The sequence below is a fragment of the Carassius gibelio genome, chromosome A23 (genome assembly GCF_023724105.1).
Source record: "Carassius gibelio isolate Cgi1373 ecotype wild population from Czech Republic chromosome A23, carGib1.2-hapl.c, whole genome shotgun sequence".
NCBI lineage: Eukaryota > Metazoa > Chordata > Actinopteri > Cypriniformes > Cyprinidae > Carassius > Carassius gibelio.
Window position 1 is genome coordinate 26,071,276 of NC_068393.1, and position 18,544 is coordinate 26,089,819.

An 18,544-nucleotide genomic window follows, 5' to 3' on the forward strand; every position below is an offset into this window, starting at 1 on the left:
CCACAAGATGACATAAATACTATAGAAGGTGAAGGTGTCCTACAAATACAAAACACCATCATGGTAACACATAAAACTAAAATAGCCCAATAAACTGTAACTTTATAACATACAATGTAATGAGAAACTAATGTACAGAACTTATAGGAAAAAATAACAAATGTAAAGTGCTTTGCAGGAAATTCTGGGAATGTCATCTTATGGTTTTCACTGTCTATAAGATAACTTGTACTTTTTCACTTCCAAAATGGTAACTGTATTTGACTGTAAAACTACATGAAATGTAGTGTTTTAAAATTATTAAAATTATGTATATAGTAAGCAAACATGCTGTATACCAGTTTACAGTCTTTTATCATTAAAATCACAAACATTTTTAGTGCACTTTCCAGAGGAAGCTGTAGTAAGCTGTCTTAAAGTTTTCTTCATGGGAACAGATATGGAGAAATTTTGTATTTGCATCACTTGCTCACCTATGGATCCTCTGCAGTGAATGGGTGCCGTCATAAGAGACCAAACAGCTGATGAAAACATCACACAATGATCCACACCACTCCAGTCCATCAGTTAACATCTTGTGAACAGAAAAGCAGCGTCTTTGTAAGAAACAAAACCATCGAGACATTTTAAATTTCAAACCATTATTTGGACTATTACCTTGACGGCACCCATTCACTGCAGAGGAATTATTGCGGAGTGCTCTAATGCTATCTTTCTACATCTAGGATGGTGTGAGGGTGAATACATTTTCAGCATTTTTTCATTTTTGGCTGAACTTTTCCTTTTGAAGCCGCAGCATGTCTGAAATCTTTCACATTTCTCCCCTGACAGTGTGGACGCTACGAAGGAGTCGGATCGGTTGGGAAGGCTCATCAACCACAGTAAAAACGGCAATTGTCAAACCAAGCTCCACGATATTACTGGAATACCTCACCTTATCCTTGTGGCCTCCAGAGACATCCAGGAAGGAGAAGAGCTTCTTTATGACTATGGCGACCGCAGTAAAGCTTCAATAGAAGCTCATCCGTGGCTAAAGCATTAATGTATTGAGAGGAGGGAAAAACACCTTGTTTCTTAACTAGACAGTTTTTAATGTAATCATTGCCTTAGTAAACAGAATGTCTTGGGCTAGTAAGTTTATGGGTTTGTCACACAGTGACTTACATGTCAAACACGTTAGATTGCGGTACATATTCGACGTGTCCTACTTTTAAGATATTTATCCTGCTCTGACATGCTAGTTTCAGCACATTTCTTTTTGTATATTTTATATATTGGTAGATCAGTTCTTCCAAAGCATGCAGTTATAGTCCAACTTTCTGCATTTTTATAAGCGTTTTCTTAATCTAATCTGATGTAAGGTAGTTAGAGGTTTAGCAATAATTATTTATAATGCCCAAATGTTTTTTTGTTTGTTTGTTTTGTTTGACGCAGAAAACTGGTGATGCTAAAAGGAGCTACATTTTTAAAAAGTTCAGAAAACTGGAATGTGAAACCAAAACTTTTACATAATTTGAAATATTACCATTGTACAATGCACAGTGTGTTATGACTAACTTGAACAAATCTGTACCTGTTACACAAAACAGAGTTGATGACCAAAAGCTGACTGAGAGTCAATCAATCTGTATGAGATGGTGGATGCATTGTTTCAATAAATGATTTTATGATTTTTGTGAAATGATTTTTTTGTATATACAGTGGTATCCAGAAGTCTGGACAAAGTCCTAAATATTCTTTATATGACGGCAGCACTGAAGCGGACTTTATTGAACCATGATGATCATGTTCTCAGCATGATTTCAATGTCACATATATATATATATATATATATATATATATATATATATATATATATATTATGCAGGGGCGGATCTACTGGGATCACCCCAGTTGGCAGCAAAGAATTAAAGGTTATGGCCAATTTGAAAATTTACCAGCGCGAATCTTTCGTCGTGATCCCGCTCCGAACTCCCGAACTGATTCAAATGATTCGTGATCCCGCTCCGAACTCCCGAACTGATTCCAATGATTTGCGATCCCCAAACTCTGCCCAAACTGACTCAAATGATTCGCGAACCCGCTTTGAACTCCCGAACTGACTCAAATGATTCGCGAACCCGCTTTGAACTCCCGAACTGACTCAAATGATTCGCGAACCCGCTACGAACTCCCAAACTGATTCAAATGATCCGCGAAGAGCCGCTCCGAACTCCCGAACTGATTCAAATGATTTGCGATCAGGCGGCAAGGAAGTCGACCGGAAGTTGAAGTCAGCCGGGTGCCACCATCTTGTAGCAGAACTTCACTTGCGTTAGCATTCCCATTGACTCACATTCATTTTGGCGTCACTGACAGTGAATAACTTTACATCTGAGGCGTTTAAAGACTCCGTTTTTCAATTATTTATTTCTAAAGATACACGACAATGTATAAAGGACTCCATTACCTTCTGTTACATTATGGCCCCGTAGAAACAGTTTTTGTAAAAATAGGCTAACGATTGCTTCATAACCACTCGACTCTCTGTCGCATTACCGTACAGACAGGAGAAGCGCGCAGGCAATTAACTTAATATGGCGCACTGGCGTTACATTTTAAAATACTATACAAAATAATTAATCTATGAGTCTGCCATATGTTGCCACCCCTCAAAAATTCCTGCCCCCCTTCTCGCCACCCCATCAATATTTTTCTAGATCCGCCCCTGTATATATATATATATATATATATATATATATATATATATATATATATGGTTGGAGCTACATTGTTTGGCGGAAGAATACGGTTTATATTAATATCATTGCACTTTATTTTATCTGTTATATATTTTCGGATTCACAGGGCTTACTGCTATTATAGGTTATTCCATATATTTAGCAAGGTTTCACAAAATAAAACAAAGCAAAAATAATAATAATAATGATATTAATAAAAACATTATTCTTCCGCCAAACAATTTAGTTCCTCAGAAACGGTTGTGGTTGTTTCTCAATGGCTCTGGTTTGTGGAGTAATTTACAAAACCTTCGAATGCGGCTCAACCAATCCGAATCTAGGACCGGAACTATCGTTTTTGTAAATTCACTGTAAACCACGGCTTTTTGGGGCTTATTGATTTATTTAAACACACACAGAGTGACGCAGTGGATTGCGCGGTAAACCGGATGACGTCAGAGACGCGAGCACGGCCTGTCGAGCAGCACAGCCAGTTTCCACACGGACAGTTTTAGAAGACGCGCACACAAGGTTTGTTTTCGTGCTTTTAAGATGTTATGTCAGATTATTCAATATATAGATATAAAAACCGGAATGCTTAGTGTTCATGAATTCAAAGCATATGAGTTCGAGTCATTAAATTAAAATTGTACAGCAAGCGATTTCTTCGTGATAGCTTCTATTGGATTTTAAATGACTGGATAAAGTCAGCTACGTTAACCTTGGTTTGGTAACGAATATAAAAGCAGAATCCTAAAACCCAGGGAATCGTCTAGACTAATATATTTTGTTACAAAACAAACGTTTTTTTTAATTAAATCTATACAATCACATAGTAAAACTATCTGCAACTAACGTACAATTAAAAAGCGGAACGTCCCAAACAATTTAAAACAATTTTATAACATGATTTTGCTCCACAACATCAGTCGAGTTTTTGAAACAACTTCATTTTGTGAGCTGATGTGATGTTTTTGTCCCAGAACGAGGCAGATAATACATTCTATATGGTAATAAAGGCTATGTCTATTTTACATTGGATTACAAATATACTTTATTATTCTTATCAATTCTATGATTTTATAAATAGACTGAAGAATCATGGTGGGAGAATATGATTTCTTATTTTAAAAATAAAATATTTATAGAATTTATTTAATATAAATATGAAAAATAATAATTCTTTCTAAAGAAAATTTTGAACTGTATTTGCTCAAGAATGTTTTGAGTTTTTGAATCAAGTTTGTTCAATACTCTGATCATGAATGTTAACTTTTTTATTTTTATAAAATGCATGAATTATGCATATATTATTCTAAATTTATTATATATTTTTTATGTAAAAAACAACAAAATGCAAAATAATACACATTATTTAAATTGATGTAAGTCTTTTTTGAGTTTACCATTTCTTTAAGAACTGGATTCTACATGAACAAAAATCATATACATCAAATATATTTATTTATTTAATTTATTTTTATCTACCTATTTCTATAGGAACTGGATTTCACATGCATGAATTAAAATCATATACAATATATATATTATTTTTCTAATAGTGTTTTTTGTGTTTTGACAAACTGGGTTTTGCATGCAAAAAATGTAAAAGTTCCTGAAAAACGTTAACTAATATATATATATAGTTAACATTTTCCAGTAATTTATTAGTAACTTAATATAGTTTAGGAAACATTTTGCATGTGTTAATTGCATAAATTATTGTACATAAATAAAATTATTTGTAATCTACAAACCTTTAAATAGAAGTATTATAATTTTTTTTAAATTGCATAAATCATTTTAAATTGTTAACTAGAAACGTTTAAATGTAGTAATTTTTTTTAGTAATTCGATATTGCATGAATTATGTAATCTATGAATTGTAACCATAACTCTCCACCCTCAGATGATGAGTGAGTGGAGTCCTGTGGCGACGGTTTATGACCCTCTCAAAGCGGGCAGCATCGATGGCACAGATGTGGAGCCCCACGACAAAGCCGTCTGGAGGGCCATGATGGCCCGCTACAAGCCTAACAAGGGTGTGACTGGTGACCCTCACCTGACACTGTTCGTGGCGCGCCTGAATCCACAGACGTCTGAGGACAAGCTCCAGGAAGTCTTCTCCAAATTTGGAGACATCCGCAGGGTCCGTCTGGTCCGGGACATCGTGACAGGTTTCTCCAAGTGTTATGCCTTCATCGAGTACAAGGAGGAGCGTTCGGTGAAGAGAGCCTGGAGAGACGCTAACAAGCTGGTGGTGGACCAATACGAGCTCTTTGTGGACTTTGAACAAGAGCGGACGCTCCAAGGCTGGATTCCAAGGCGACTTGGAGGAGGCCAAGGGGGCAAAAAGGAATCGGGTCAGCTGAGGTTCGGAGGCAGGGATAGACCTTTCCGAAAGCCCATCAATCTGACATCCATGATGCCCCAGAACAGATCAGCGGATAGATGGGATGCCTCAAGTGCGAGGGAGGAAAGACAAAGAGACCAAGAACAAGATCGGGAACACGGACGATGGCGGGAGAGGAAAAGCGACTGGGATCGAGGGAATGATAGAGGTTACTACAAAGAGAAAAGAGACTTGAAACACCACCGGGACCGAAGCCGAGAGAGAGACTCCAACAGAAAGGAAGACAGAAGACACAGAGACTCTTACAAAGATCGAGAATGAAGCTTTGCATACAAGACTTTCTTGTCTTATTCTAGAATTTTTTTTTTTTTTACACTGATGTGAATTTAGTTTGAAATAAAAGTTTATCTAAACAATAAAGCTTGAAGTGGATAAGATCATTTTTCAGCAAGGATGCATTCAGTAAATCAAAAGTGATGGTATCGACATTTCAGATTAATGCTGTTCTCATAAAATTTCTATTCACCAAAGAAACCTGAAAAAATGGTTTCCACAAAAAAAAACACTTTCAACATTGATGATCAGAAATGTTTCTTGAGCAGAAAATCAGTATATTAGAATGATTTGAGTAATTATGCTGAAAATAGAGCTTTGATCACAGGAATGAATTACATTTCAAAATACATTAAAATTTTAAATGGTAAAATTTCACAATATAACACTTTTTTTCTGTATTTTCGAATACATTTTTATCTTACAAATAACGTTTCAATGTCTCAAGTGGTTTAAAATGAAGAGCAGAAGTTTCTTACAGTACATGGTATAAAATAGTTTAATACACGATGAGATGAGTTATGCATAATCCTTCATAATGATACATTTGATCCAGTTCTCGTTGCTGGATAACATTCTCAGTTGAGTGGGGTACTAGCTGTTCAACAAATGATTTAAGGCCCACAGGCATGTGTTTTTCTAGCTTACAAAGCTGCCTTTATCAACACACTTTAACACAGCCACACATTTCCATGCTTTCACTCACACCTTCTATTATTGCCAGTGGAAGCACCATTCAAGCAATGCAAAACTGCTGGTGAAGGACATTTGTCCATGTGATAGATACTTCAGTTGCCAATGGTAAACTATGGATTATTAATATTGTTCTGCTTTAATGTGCTGTAGACACACTTGATGATGCACGTAAAGCTTTGTTTCATGATTACAGGGTTTAAGGACTTAAATTCAGAACCTGACATGCTGTCAGTTACCACCGAAAATGCATCCGACTTGCCACTCAGTTTGTAAACATTTTTTTTTTTTTACAAATCATGTGATAACGTATGTACAATAGAAGTATATGGGGCAATACAATGGGAGAAATATTAAAATACACACAGTTTTGATATGTAAATACAATAACGTTTTTTACATTTTAGGGTCAGCAAGATTTTTTTTAAAAGGATTCAATTAATCAAAAAAGACAATCAAGTCATTTATAATGCTTCTATTTCAAATAAATGCTGTTCTTTTGAAGTTTCAACCCATCAAATATACAGAAAAATAAATTGATCACTTTTTACACAAAAATTTGAATATTTTTCAACATTGATACGTTTTTTGTTTTGTTTTTTTGAACAGCATATAATGATTTCTGAAGGAGCATGTGACACTGAAGCCTGAATTGATGATACTGAAAAGTCAGCTTTGATCACGCAGAAAAAAAATGACATTTTATAATGTTCAAATAGAAAACACTAATATTTCACAATATTACTGTTTTTAAATTACATTAAATGGTAAAGTATAATCTTCCTACAAAACACAATTCACTGCACTGCAAAAACATGAGAGTTAATAAAAGGTTTTTTTGAGAGGCACATTTCTCAGATCTTAATGTTTTGCCACATACACCTCCATATCAAGTACATTACTGGAAATATAATGTTTGCTGTTACAAACTGAGGGACAAGTTAATGTTTTTTTCTGTGATAACACAGCATGTCATAAAGGATGTCAATAGAAAGAATACTTGATATTCCTTTAAATTCTGTGTGCCAAAAGAATCAGGCTACTGTGCAATTTCAAAAAACATAATTCAACATATAATGCCACCATCCTTTTCAGACAATCTCTGGCCTGGGCGTAGCAACCGAAAATTTAAATCTCACATTTGTTCTTCAGCCATGTGCATATATTCAATCATAATTCAATTTGAATTAAAAATAGATATGTATCTTATTTACTGAAGGCATCTTCTCAGAATAATGTCTGAGGTCTATTCGTCCGAGTCATCTACTTAAAGTTGTCGTTTGCAATAGCAATAAAATGTCTAACTATCTAACAAAACAGGCACATAAAACTCCCTCACAGTATCTTTGGGTGAAGGTGAGGGCCACAATCTATCAGTAAGTCTAAACGGCCTGTCCCCCATGTTCCCTTTGTGAGCTCTTGTCTCATCGGCGAGCGGAGGTTGTGCTGTGAAAGTGACTCTGAAAGGGAGCATCACATGGTGCAGGTTAGCGGTTAGTGGAGCGTTGTGTTCGTTACATGTGCTGTAGTGCCTCCTGGGCCTGTTCTGTGTCCACATCATCTTTCCCCGCCCACGAGCCGAAGCCGTCACCTAACTGCGGCATCCTCCTCTGAGAGCCCCGGGTTTTGTCGCGGGAAAAGAAGCTAAACCTGTGAATGTAAGACAGGGCATCAGCAAGACTGATTTGCATTTTCATGCATGAATGTGTTTGTAAATGATGTTTATTCAACTACATTGTTTCATAAACATTTTGGAGTTGATGGGTTATGTTCCCTATGTCACTTTTGAGCACTCAGGAACATTAAGTGTTATTTTCTATTGATAATAATGCACAGTTTATTGCTACACTACACTGACTGCACAAAGAAATAACATATCACACCAAAATAAAAAAAATAATTTTTTTTTTGCATTGTTTCCCTTTCCCTTTTTTTTTTTTTTTTTTTTTAATTTTTTTTTTTGTAATATACAATTCAAATTTGTATTAATTCTAATATAAAATAAAATATAAATAAAAAAATTTCAACACTGTACCTTAAATTTTTTTTTGAAAGCAAACATTTCATATATATATATATATATATATATATATGCATTTTTCCCCCCATTTTGCAGTTAGTTTGAATTGCTTCAATTACCGTTTATTCTCATAAAAATGTCAAAAGACATACATATATACATTATACACACACGCGTGTTTACAATTACTTTGTACTTTTATTGCCAGTTTAATGAAGAATGCAAAAAAAACTATAATTAAAATACATATATTGCAATGTATATATAAATGCATTATATATGTATTTATATGTAGTATTATATATAAATACATTTTTCCCCTTTATTACTTTTTTCTTTTGGCATGAAATAGGAGCTACATATTTCAAACTACTGTACCATAACCTCATTCCTACAGTCTCATTATTGTCTGTCCAGGTCTAAAGTTACAAAAAGCATCCCACAAATGTTTGCTGTGTGTGTATCTGTGCTCTTGCATGACACATTTCAGCTCATACAAGCAGTAATAACCAAGCGTTTATTCTCCCTACGCCTCTATAAAGCACTCTTTGGTCGCTAGTACATAGAAACAATGTTACGTAGTTGTTACTGCGTAGCCTGAGTGTTAGAGGAGTGAGCGGGAACTTGATTCTGACTGGCTGATTTTAACGATCCTCTTAGTGATTGGTCGCACAGATAGCCCCACAATCAGCCAATCAGAATGTGCTCTTTTACAGTCAGTGACTCTAATGGGGGTGGGGGGGGGGTGAGATGAGGGGGCCATGCAGCTCCATCACATGCAGGGAGGATAAAGTGTTAAAACAGCAAAGAACACAAAGGTGAACCACCAAAAGGTCGTACAAGGGAAATAAGTCGTCTGATTGGCTGTAAAGTGGGGTCATCTGAAATCAACCCAGCTGCCACCATCGGCATAATGGCTGTGAAGATCCTGTTACAAAGAGGCACAGATATGAAGAGTTGAGCAAAGAGAAGATACACCCAGAACCACCTGTAGTATCAGACTGCTTCACTGCTTAGTCTTGCATTTCAGATGCACATGGCATTATTAATGATGATCATGCCTTAAGATTTTAGTAAAACACGGGTACATGGATGCCAACATGTGTCATAACATGTCATAAAACTCTAAAGCTACAGAGCTGTAGTTTAGTCAGTATGTAACTGTTTTTCATTGGTCTTGTGTTTCTTTAGCTTGTGTTTTCTTAAGCTCAAAATTCCCAGGGAAATGCATGCTCTGATAAAATGCATACTTGGACTGCAATGCAAGTTGCTTTGAATAAATGCACACCTTAACATTCAGAATTCATAAATACATTAAAACATTTTTGGGTAACATATTTGCACTCTTGATGCAAAGGGGTCAAATTGTGCTGATTTTGAAGAATCAGGGCCAGATTTACTAACAGCCAACGCATATGGCTTTAAACACTGCGGTTCGGGTTTACTAAAGACACGTAGGGAAAAAATAAGAGCTGGAAAGGCGTGAACAGTCATTTTTGCAGCTGACCTGCTTTTGAGCATATGCATTTGGAGGAGTATTCCTTTCAGGCACTAAATTTATGGGAGGAGAGTATTTAAATAAATCATGCAACATGATTCACTAAGGTTTGTGCTAGTTAATTTACTGCTGTTTGTGCCTTTATTTACTACCCAAAAAAGCATTTCTTATTGGTTTTGCACCTGTATTGTAAGTAATTACACACACCTTACTATCATTGACTCTGTTTGTCTGCACTGCTCTTGGTAACTTGCATTGTGGAAATGATCTGACTGCATTTGTGTTCTTTATTTTGTGCATTGTCAGTTAATCACCCACAGAACTTTCCACTCCCATCAGTGCTTTTATGGAATTGTGCTCGCATGCTTATTTGCACAGTTTAGAAAATTTGGCCCTAAATGTTTGTAATATAAGTGTGTGTGTACATGATTGGCTCTTGTAGCAGTACGCACAGTCGTTTAATCCCCGACTCGGGCTGAAAGTTGGAGCGTGAGCTTGGCCGGAGGGTAGGAGACGGGTCTGGGAGCGGCGGGCCTGATTCCTCTTCCTGTTCGTCACTGCAAACGCGATCAAAACATAAGTCAGCAGTTCAAATTTCAGATTTTTCTCACAATTGCGATTTCATATGACAATTTAGATTTTTTTTTCTCTCCACGTTCTAAGTTTACATCTCACTAACAAGTCTGTCTTTTTTCTCTGAATTCTGAGTTTACATTTCAGAAATCAGTTTTTTGTTTCTGCCATAAAATAAAAAGTAAAAAAGGCAATTGGGACTCATAATTATTCTTCTCGCAATTGCAAGTGTACAACTCACAACTGGGATATTTTTATCAATTTTCGGGAAATTCTGAGTTTAAATTCAGTTTCTTTAGTTTCTGCCATGGAATAAAAAGTAAAAAGACTTTAAAAAGAGACTTTTTATCTCAATTCTGAATTTTTCTTGTGATTGTGAATGTATATCTCCCAATTCTTTTTTCTGGCGATTGTGAATTTGTGTCACACTATTCTCACATTTTTCTCAGAAAATTGCATATACCTTTTCTATATTTTTATTCCGAGCAAAAACAAGCTTTCATAGATACAGTGTTATTAAAAAGTATAACAGTAATATATTTCATGAATGTATACATTTCATATACTTATTAAACTATTATTTTGTACATTTTAAAGAGATATGACTGATGTTAACTTAACGTTAAGTATTAAGATGGTTGACCTTTTGTAATATGCGATTTCCTCTTGCAGCATGAAGACTTTAGCTTTCAGCTCATTGCGCTCATGCAGGACGTCTCGCAGCTCTTGCAGGGTAAATCGCGGGCGGTTCGGGTCATTTGGATCTAGAGAGGACATGTCGTCATCACACATCGCCTCCTGGTGGATGACAGGAACACTTACAGTCATTCACACTAGCTTTTACATTGAGAAACTGGCTGCAGAGGAGGTTAAAACTTAAGTCGCACAAACAGTTTCATTATCAGAGCATCCACAAAACAACACAAAAATCACCTAGGGTCAGCTGCATAAACTATCATAAATCGGTCTTATTTGTATTGATTATCCTTAGGCAACTACTTCTTTAGACAGTCTTAACATGGTGGCTAAGTTTATGCAACTAGCCTATGATTTCACTGCTGTTAATGTACAACAGTATATGAGTGGTGCTTTATTTAGCTTTTATGATCCATCATCATATGATTATGATTATGAGTTAACATTTGATTCAGTCACATGGTTTGCATTCAGCACATACACTTGCACACACGCAGGCTGCTTTAACAATGAAAGACTTTAACCGGTCGACACTCTTCCCAGCGAGAGTGTACCTGTGTAAAGGACTGAAGTCATTAGTGCACAGAAGCAGTCACACACTCTGCAGGGTTGTTGTTGCCCTAGCGTGACTCGTGCAAACAGATGCAGATACGAGTCAGGTGTTAGTTTCCACTCCATGCTATCCTTAGAAGCTGCCCCTATAGGGTTACCAATAAAAACGCAGCCTCCTCATCGTCCTTCTCCTCCTCATCATCATCTGTCAGGGCTCCTGGGGGCCCGGTGTGGGGGATGAAATGGAGGGGAACTTCCTCTGTCTCCAGGCCCCCAGCGAGGAGCTCAGAAGCTAAATCCTGACCCCAGGTCGGGGCTGCTTTAGACGACTGTGTTCACAGACATGTGGATTGCAAATTGCAACCAACATTTTATCGGGAAAGTTTGCTTTAGTGAACAGTTTTTTTTCCATGCATCTCTCACATTAGAGATTCAAAAAAAAGATTAAAGCTATAACTTTTTTTCTGTTAATGTGATTCATCTAAAATTTTTAATTTGATTACACTTTTCTATTAAAAAGATACACTACCGTTCAAAAGTTTGAGGATGGTAAGTATTTTTCTCACCATGGCTGAATTTATTTCATTAAAAAATACAATGAACACAGTAATACTGTAAAATATTATTGCAAATCAAAAATAATTTTTATATTATAAAATATAGTTTATTCCTGTGATGCAAAGCTGAAATTTCAGCATCATTCCTCCAGTCTTCAGTGTCACACGATCCTTCAGAAATCATTCTAATATGCAGATTTTCTGCTCAATAAACATTTCTTATTATTATCAAATCAATGTTGAAACCATCTGTGCTGCTTCATATTTTTGTGAAAACTGATTTTTTTTTTATATTTTGATGAATATAAAGCACTTACTTGAATTAGAAATCTTGTGTAACATTATAAATGTCTTCACTGTCCGTTTTGATCAATTTAATGCATCCTTGCTGAGTGTGAATAAAAGTATTAATTTCTTCTTCTTCAAGAAAAAAAAAACTTTGAAAGGTAGTGTAAATAAATACAGTGCACACAAATTCCTTCGCTTTTTCACTTGTGATATTTCATATCAAGGTGGTAAGCTCTGATAATAATTAAATTAAATCATACAAAGACTAATGCAAATACTTTTGAACAAATGTACCAGTCCATATGTTTTTAACTGTCATTAACTTACAAACAATCCATTTAAACATTATATGAAGTAAATGTGTGCACTGCACTGAATTTAACAATGTTAAACATATTCAATTAACCTCAAAAGTTCACAATTACATACAACTTGCATACAAAGCCATATAAACAGTCCACTGATTTTTATTCTCATCCTTGTTTCCTCTGTGAGACTGTGACTCATTATGGACACCATGTGAAGATCCTGACACTTTAGATCACACTTCCTTCCTCTAAACAGATATAGAAATGACTGGATGCTGCAGTCTCAGTGCATTGGAATTAAGCAAAGATGCAATGGAAAACTTCATATTCTATTTTCTCAGAGAGTTCATGAGTTTCTAAACGTGTGAGAAACCAACACAATCAATGCAGCACTTGTCTACATTCATCTACCTGTGCAGGTGAAGGTGGTCCTACAGGCTCCTCCGTCTCAGTGCTGGTCTTGCCCTGCTCTTTAAGGCGCTCCTTCAGACGGGCCACTTCCTGTCGCAGGTTGCCCATCTCCTGCTGCCGCGCCTGCCCAGACGCCTCCAGCTCCACCTTCTGCTCGATCAGCGCTTTACCCTGGGCCTCCACCACCGTGATCTTATGCCTCAGGTCATGGTTGATCTTCATCAGCCGGTTCAACTGCTGCTGGAGCTGGGAGAAACACCATTTGTGCCACATTAAACCTTTTTCAGCATAAGTTTTAATGAAGACTTTCGAGATCTCTTCATCTTGCTTCATTGAGATATGTCTGTGCATTGACTGCTGCTAACATCAAGATTAGCTCAGGAAGAACATGGCTCTTTACCGCTTCAATGTCCTCGTTTTTGAGCGTCAGCTCGCGGTCTTTGGCACGGATCTCGTCTCGCTGTTTATCTACAACTTCCTTCAGCTTCTTCATCACCTGCCGTTCCCTCTCGGTCATGCCTGGCATCACATAAACAAAATCCACACATGCAGCATCATTTATTACATAGAGCAGTGCTTTTCAACCTGTGGGCCACCAATTACTATTAAAATAATAATATTTTTAATATATGTAAAAATGTCTAAGTCATAACATAATAACATATTTTCATATATAATTAAATAACAAAAAATAAATATTAAACTGTAACTATGCTTCCACTATTCGAGCTCGCTGATTGGTTTAAGTATAAACCGCCAATTTATCTTAGATATTTTTGCTGCATATGCTACAGAACAACAGCAGTTGTTGAGTTATTTTCTGTTTATTGCCAGTTATTTCAATAAAGACAGTTAGCAATCTAGCTTCTAGTTATTAACCCAACCAAAGCGAGGTCAGTTAATTTATAATAAATAACATATTGGAAATTTTTGATGTGCTCGACACATTAGCGTGCAGGAGGTTTCAGGGTGAGGCTTTTGTTTTGCATGGGACAGGTCAATGGAAATAAGGACAGACATAAGAAGTCTGACAGTCACTGTAAGCAGATAACTTCCTGACTGAGAGCCCATGTTGCTGCTCCTAAAATAGATGTGTGTCCGTGCGGAGAATCTGACACACAACCACTGACACACTTCACGTTTGTCATGACCTAGAAATTTAATGTCACATGTTTTCAAGGAATATTTACAGTTATATACAACTTAAGCTATATTACCTTAAAAAAAAAAATGTAATTCCTCCCTCACACTAAAACAACAAAAACTTTTACAAAGTACTGTATATATATATATATATAGCATTCAAATAAAATTTTGTTTACTTATGTGTAATGTGTATATTTATTATGGACATATAAATACACACATGCATGTATACATTTCAGAAAAATGTTACGGGTGTACAATTAATATAGTTATATACAATATAAATTATATGAATATACATAGAGACATGTAAATACATGTAAATATTTAAAAAAAATATATATATACTGTATGTGTGTGTATTTATATATACATAATAAATATACACAGTATACACAAATAAATAATGTATACAAAAACTTATTTTCTCTTAACATCAGCATTGAGAGTGGTGCTGGAATGTTTGTGTAAACACTGAATCCGACTCGTCCAGCAGGACTGAGAGGGACACTGTTCTGCGAGCGAGTGTGTGTCAGAGGCACTGTGGAGTCTCTGTGCTGCTCATGGCTCGTCTTCACTCACATGGAGAAGGGACGCTTTGTGTGGCCTCTGTGTCAGTTCCTAAACAGCTGAAAGAATGCATGAGAATTTCTATGCGCATGATCACACGTGTTTGCTTTTGTTTCCAGAACAGGCATGCTGGGAAAACAGCATGCTGCTATGTTCCAAATCGAACAAATGCAGTACATAAAAAATGCAAAGTGAAACAGCATTAGACATTCTTAGTATGATACATTGTTATTACATGACCTCAGTATGTCTCATGTGAGTGATGTTCACTTAACAGCATTTCTGCTGGATTTTTGAAAGTAAATTTAAGACTTTTTAAGAAAAAGTGAATAAAATTCTTACTTTTGAGTTCAAGATTCATGTTCAAAAGTTTAAGATTAATTACTTGAGAAGCGAAATGAAATGACATCAGGTAAGAAGTCTTGTCTTCTGTGAAAGTGATCAAAATCATCAAAGTAAGTGCTCACTTAATTCAAAGGGAACAAGTCACATTCACGTTCTTATTTGAACCATAAACTCAGTTAATTTTGTTCAGTTTCTCAGAAAACAAGACTTTATATCTTTGTTTAGCATCTCAAGTTAATATATCTGTTGGAATGTTTAGAGATTAAAATACAGAGCAAGATATTTATTCTATTTTATGCATGCAAAATTTAATGCCATGACTTTATGATTTAAGATTTTTTAAAGCCTTCATTTGTGAAAGAGTGAATTAAGACTTTTTAAGATACCCTGTGTAACCACAGAGCTTTTAAAACCTCGGAAATTTGTAAACCAATTTTGTGTAAATATATTGTTTTGGCCATCAAATAAAGTTGCATTCCATCTAATTAGAATATATAATATATAATATATATATATATTAGAATATTGTTTTCCAGACAGTGTAAGGCTGACACAAAGCCCTCTTTTTCCAAACCCTGAGCTTTAAGACTACCTTCCTGTTTCTGTATATCCTCTTCCGTCATTGGACACTCTTTGACGGACAGGTTGTTGAGCAGCGTTTTGTTTTCCTCCTGCAGCTGTGCGATCTGGGACAGAAGATCCTGGGCTTCTCCTCTCCACACATCCTCCACAAGCTCCAGCTCCTGTTCACACACACACACACACTCACACGTCTCAGGAGCGGCTCACAAAACATACACGAGTGTATATTTAACACGCTGACCTTCACTGGAGTTACGTAACGTCTGAAACAATCAGCAAAAACACACAAAGCAGGAGCATAATAACATCTTCACAGAAAGACACGGACAAAAGCTGCATTCATAACTCTGCTTATGTTCACATACTCATGTTTTTACTCCATTCTTACATTTGTGTGAGATTCTCATGTGCTACAATACCACAGGCATGTACTATGGTAAAGCCACAGGATGCTTCTTTTTCTTGAAGTAGCATGTAAATAAACATATACTATAACAATATTGCAATCATTCAGTAAGCTTCAAGCTACCATAGTATCAGCAGAGTAGAATCTGACCCCCCACACTGTATTATAGTACTACTTTAGTACATTTACATCAGCATCATAAGATTAGGATTTGTTGCAGATTTGCTCACTGTCCCAGTGGACATGATGTTACATTATTACATCATTTCCTGTACCAGACAGGAACTTAAAAAATCCCCATGCATGCACTGCTTTGTTCTGAAACACCATTGGCAAACAATGTACATACGTTCATACGTACTAAAAGTAGAAGAAAAAATGCAGAATACATTCAGTAAGGATCTGTTAAACTGGTTTTAAAAAAGTGACAGTAAAGACTTGTATTTTTAGAAAATATTTATATTTTGAATCAAATCTATTATGAATAAAATCCTGAAAAAACAAGCATCACAGGTAAAAAAAAAAAAGTTTTCTGAAGGATCACGTGACACAGAAGACTGGAGTAATAATGCTGAGAATACAGCTTTGCATCTTAGGAATATATTACACTTTAAAGTAAATTAATACAGAAAACAGTTGTTTGAAATTGCAATCATATTTCACAATATTACTGTTTTTACTGTACTTTTGATTAAATATTTGCAACCTTGATGAGCAGAAGAAACTTCTTTAAAAAAAACAATGTATCTACATTTTACATTAGAGCAGTCAAGTTATTGTGTTTTAATCTAATTAAATCACATATATAATTAAAATAATATTCAATAAAAATGAAATATTTATGCGCAATTATGCACTTTAATATATTTATTATTGAATACATTTATAGTTTTATATATAAAATAATGGATAGATAGATAGTAATTTAATTTGAATACAAAAAATATTTATAAATTAAAATGTACATACTTTTTTATGTTAAATAATTCGAATAGTTGTATATATACAGTATGTTGTGTCGTCACTGAAAAGCGATGCACATTAAACTAGTCACCTGTCTGTTTGATTCTGTGCAATCCTAGTGTGAGTAAAACAGTTAAATGAACGAGCTGGTTACTGAGATGAGGTCAGTAGATATTGTCGTCTGTGGAAGCACCTTCTTATGTTTCCTGTCCTTCTCCAGCCGCTCCATCCGCTCCAGCCGCAGTCGGTCCAGCTCCAGACGCAGCTCCTCGGTCTCTGGACTGATGCTGTTGCGGCTCACCAGGACCTCCAGGATCTCCAGCACACGGACCACTTTGGGCATGAGTAGGGACAGAGCCTCGCATCCGTACTGATCGATAATGCGCTCGAACTCCTGGCCCACGACCGCGGCGATGTCGTACACGTCCATCACGTTCAGATCCGCCACGTTCTTCTCCAGCGCCGAACCGAAATCCTCCATGACCGTCTCTGAAGTTCGTTTCCTTACAAACTTTCTCAGTCCCTTTCAGTAGCCAAACAGATACCCAAAGCCCTCTAAAAACCTTCTAATGACACCCCGTCAAGGTTAAAACCCATTTCGGGGTATTTTTAGGCAGAATTGGAGCGAGATAAGAGTTGTCCCATTGCGGTTCGGTTTCCCTGCCCTTATTTATTCCTCAAAGCGGCGTTTTACGTCCCGCGCGCATGCGCACAGCAGCGGCACACGAGCGCTGTGAAATCACTTTCAAGCGCCACACTGCCCTACAATATTGGTCATAAACTCTGTTTACAATAGATTTTGTGGTAACTCACTGTGGCTAAATCCGTGAAGTGATTTTTTATTTCCATTGTTAGATCAAAGTATCAACGGGTTGTTTACATGTCAAGCAGAGACTGACGCATCAGTGTTGGGGAGTACAGTATTTTTTTTACAGTCAATGGGAGTAACTAAGTTAGTTACATTTAACTAAATTACGTAATGTAATTGCAATTTTTCAAAAGCATTGTAGTAATAATAGTACTATATATTTATTTAATGTCAACACAGCAAATTAGACTATTTTCATGGCAAAAAAATAAATAAACAAACAAACAGGTTATGTTACACAATATATTTTTTTACATCAAAAAGCATTGTTAGATGGCAGTGTTTCGCGTCATGGCTGTGCAATGATTGGATTTCAAAAAAAGTATCATAGCGATTAAACTATATCTTATGATTTTAAAATCTGTATTTAATCTCAGAATGATTTGTAAAGTCTGATTTTGTGGTGGCTGTATTTCAAATTAAATTACTGTTATCTTAATTCAACCGATGAAGGATTTTGAGAAGTCTGTCAGTAAAGAGTGTTGAATACTCTAAAGTTAACACCACCTGCCTTAAATGTTTAAAAAAGATTAACAGTTGAAAACATTCATAACAGAAATGTAGAAAAGTAATCAAATGTAATGTTACATTAACAAAGTAATTGAAATAGTTACACTACTTACTACATTGTAAATAGGGTAACTTGTAATCTGTAACCTATT

The 18,544-nt window shown here is 35.9% G+C and overlaps 2 protein-coding genes across 6 annotated transcripts; one reads left to right on the forward strand and one right to left on the reverse strand.

Moving 5' to 3' along the window:
* The first annotated feature begins 3,034 nt into the window (after positions 1 to 3,034).
* Positions 3,035 to 5,493, forward strand: LOC127944661 (U11/U12 small nuclear ribonucleoprotein 35 kDa protein-like). Of its 2 annotated transcripts, none has more exons than XM_052540770.1 (2): positions 3,035 to 3,251; positions 4,630 to 5,493. In XM_052540770.1, the coding sequence occupies exon 2, from the start codon at positions 4,630 to 4,632 to the stop codon at positions 5,392 to 5,394; it is 765 nt and encodes a 254-aa protein (XP_052396730.1). In that variant the 5' UTR covers positions 3,035 to 3,251; the 3' UTR covers positions 5,395 to 5,493. The 2 variants fall into 2 exon arrangements, with proteins under 2 accessions (XP_052396730.1, XP_052396729.1); XM_052540769.1 differs by lacking the exon at positions 3,035 to 3,251 and adding an exon at positions 3,528 to 3,730.
* A 396-nt stretch (positions 5,494 to 5,889) lies between these two features.
* On the reverse strand, positions 5,890 to 17,725 carry LOC127944660 (RILP-like protein 1). Of its 4 annotated transcripts, XM_052540766.1 has the most exons (9): positions 17,208 to 17,725; positions 15,656 to 15,806; positions 13,403 to 13,521; positions 13,003 to 13,248; positions 11,597 to 11,767; positions 10,834 to 10,988; positions 10,070 to 10,174; positions 8,960 to 9,047; positions 7,602 to 7,749 (listed from the first exon to the last, which is right to left on the reverse strand). In XM_052540766.1, exons 1-9 carry the CDS (start codon positions 17,493 to 17,495, stop codon positions 7,744 to 7,746), a joined length of 1,329 nt encoding a protein of 442 aa, XP_052396726.1. In that variant the 5' UTR covers positions 17,496 to 17,725; the 3' UTR covers positions 7,602 to 7,743. The 4 variants fall into 4 exon arrangements, with proteins under 4 accessions (XP_052396725.1, XP_052396727.1, XP_052396726.1 ...); XM_052540765.1 differs by lacking the exon at positions 8,960 to 9,047 and having other exon boundaries at positions 5,890 to 7,749; positions 17,208 to 17,721; XM_052540768.1 differs by lacking the exon at positions 11,597 to 11,767 and having other exon boundaries at positions 17,208 to 17,719.
* Positions 17,726 to 18,544: the final 819 nt, after the last annotated feature.

Coding starts and splice junctions, on each gene's coding strand:
- LOC127944661 (XM_052540769.1), top strand. CDS start 3,689: ATGTTTTTGTCCCAGAACGAGGCAGATAATACATTCTATATG. Junction 3,731..4,629: donor CAGATAATACATTCTATATG/GTAATAAAGGCT, acceptor CTCCACCCTCAG/ATGATGAGTGAGTGGAGTCC.
- LOC127944660 (XM_052540765.1), bottom strand. CDS start 17,495: ATGGAGGATTTCGGTTCGGCGCTGGAGAAGAACGTGGCGGATCTGAAC. Junction 10,989..11,596: donor AGGAGGCTGCGTTTTTATTG/GTAACCCTATAG, acceptor GTCATCCACCAG/GAGGCGATGTGTGATGACGA. Junction 10,175..10,833: donor GAAATCGCATATTACAAAAG/GTCAACCATCTT, acceptor TCGCGTTTGCAG/TGACGAACAGGAAGAGGAAT.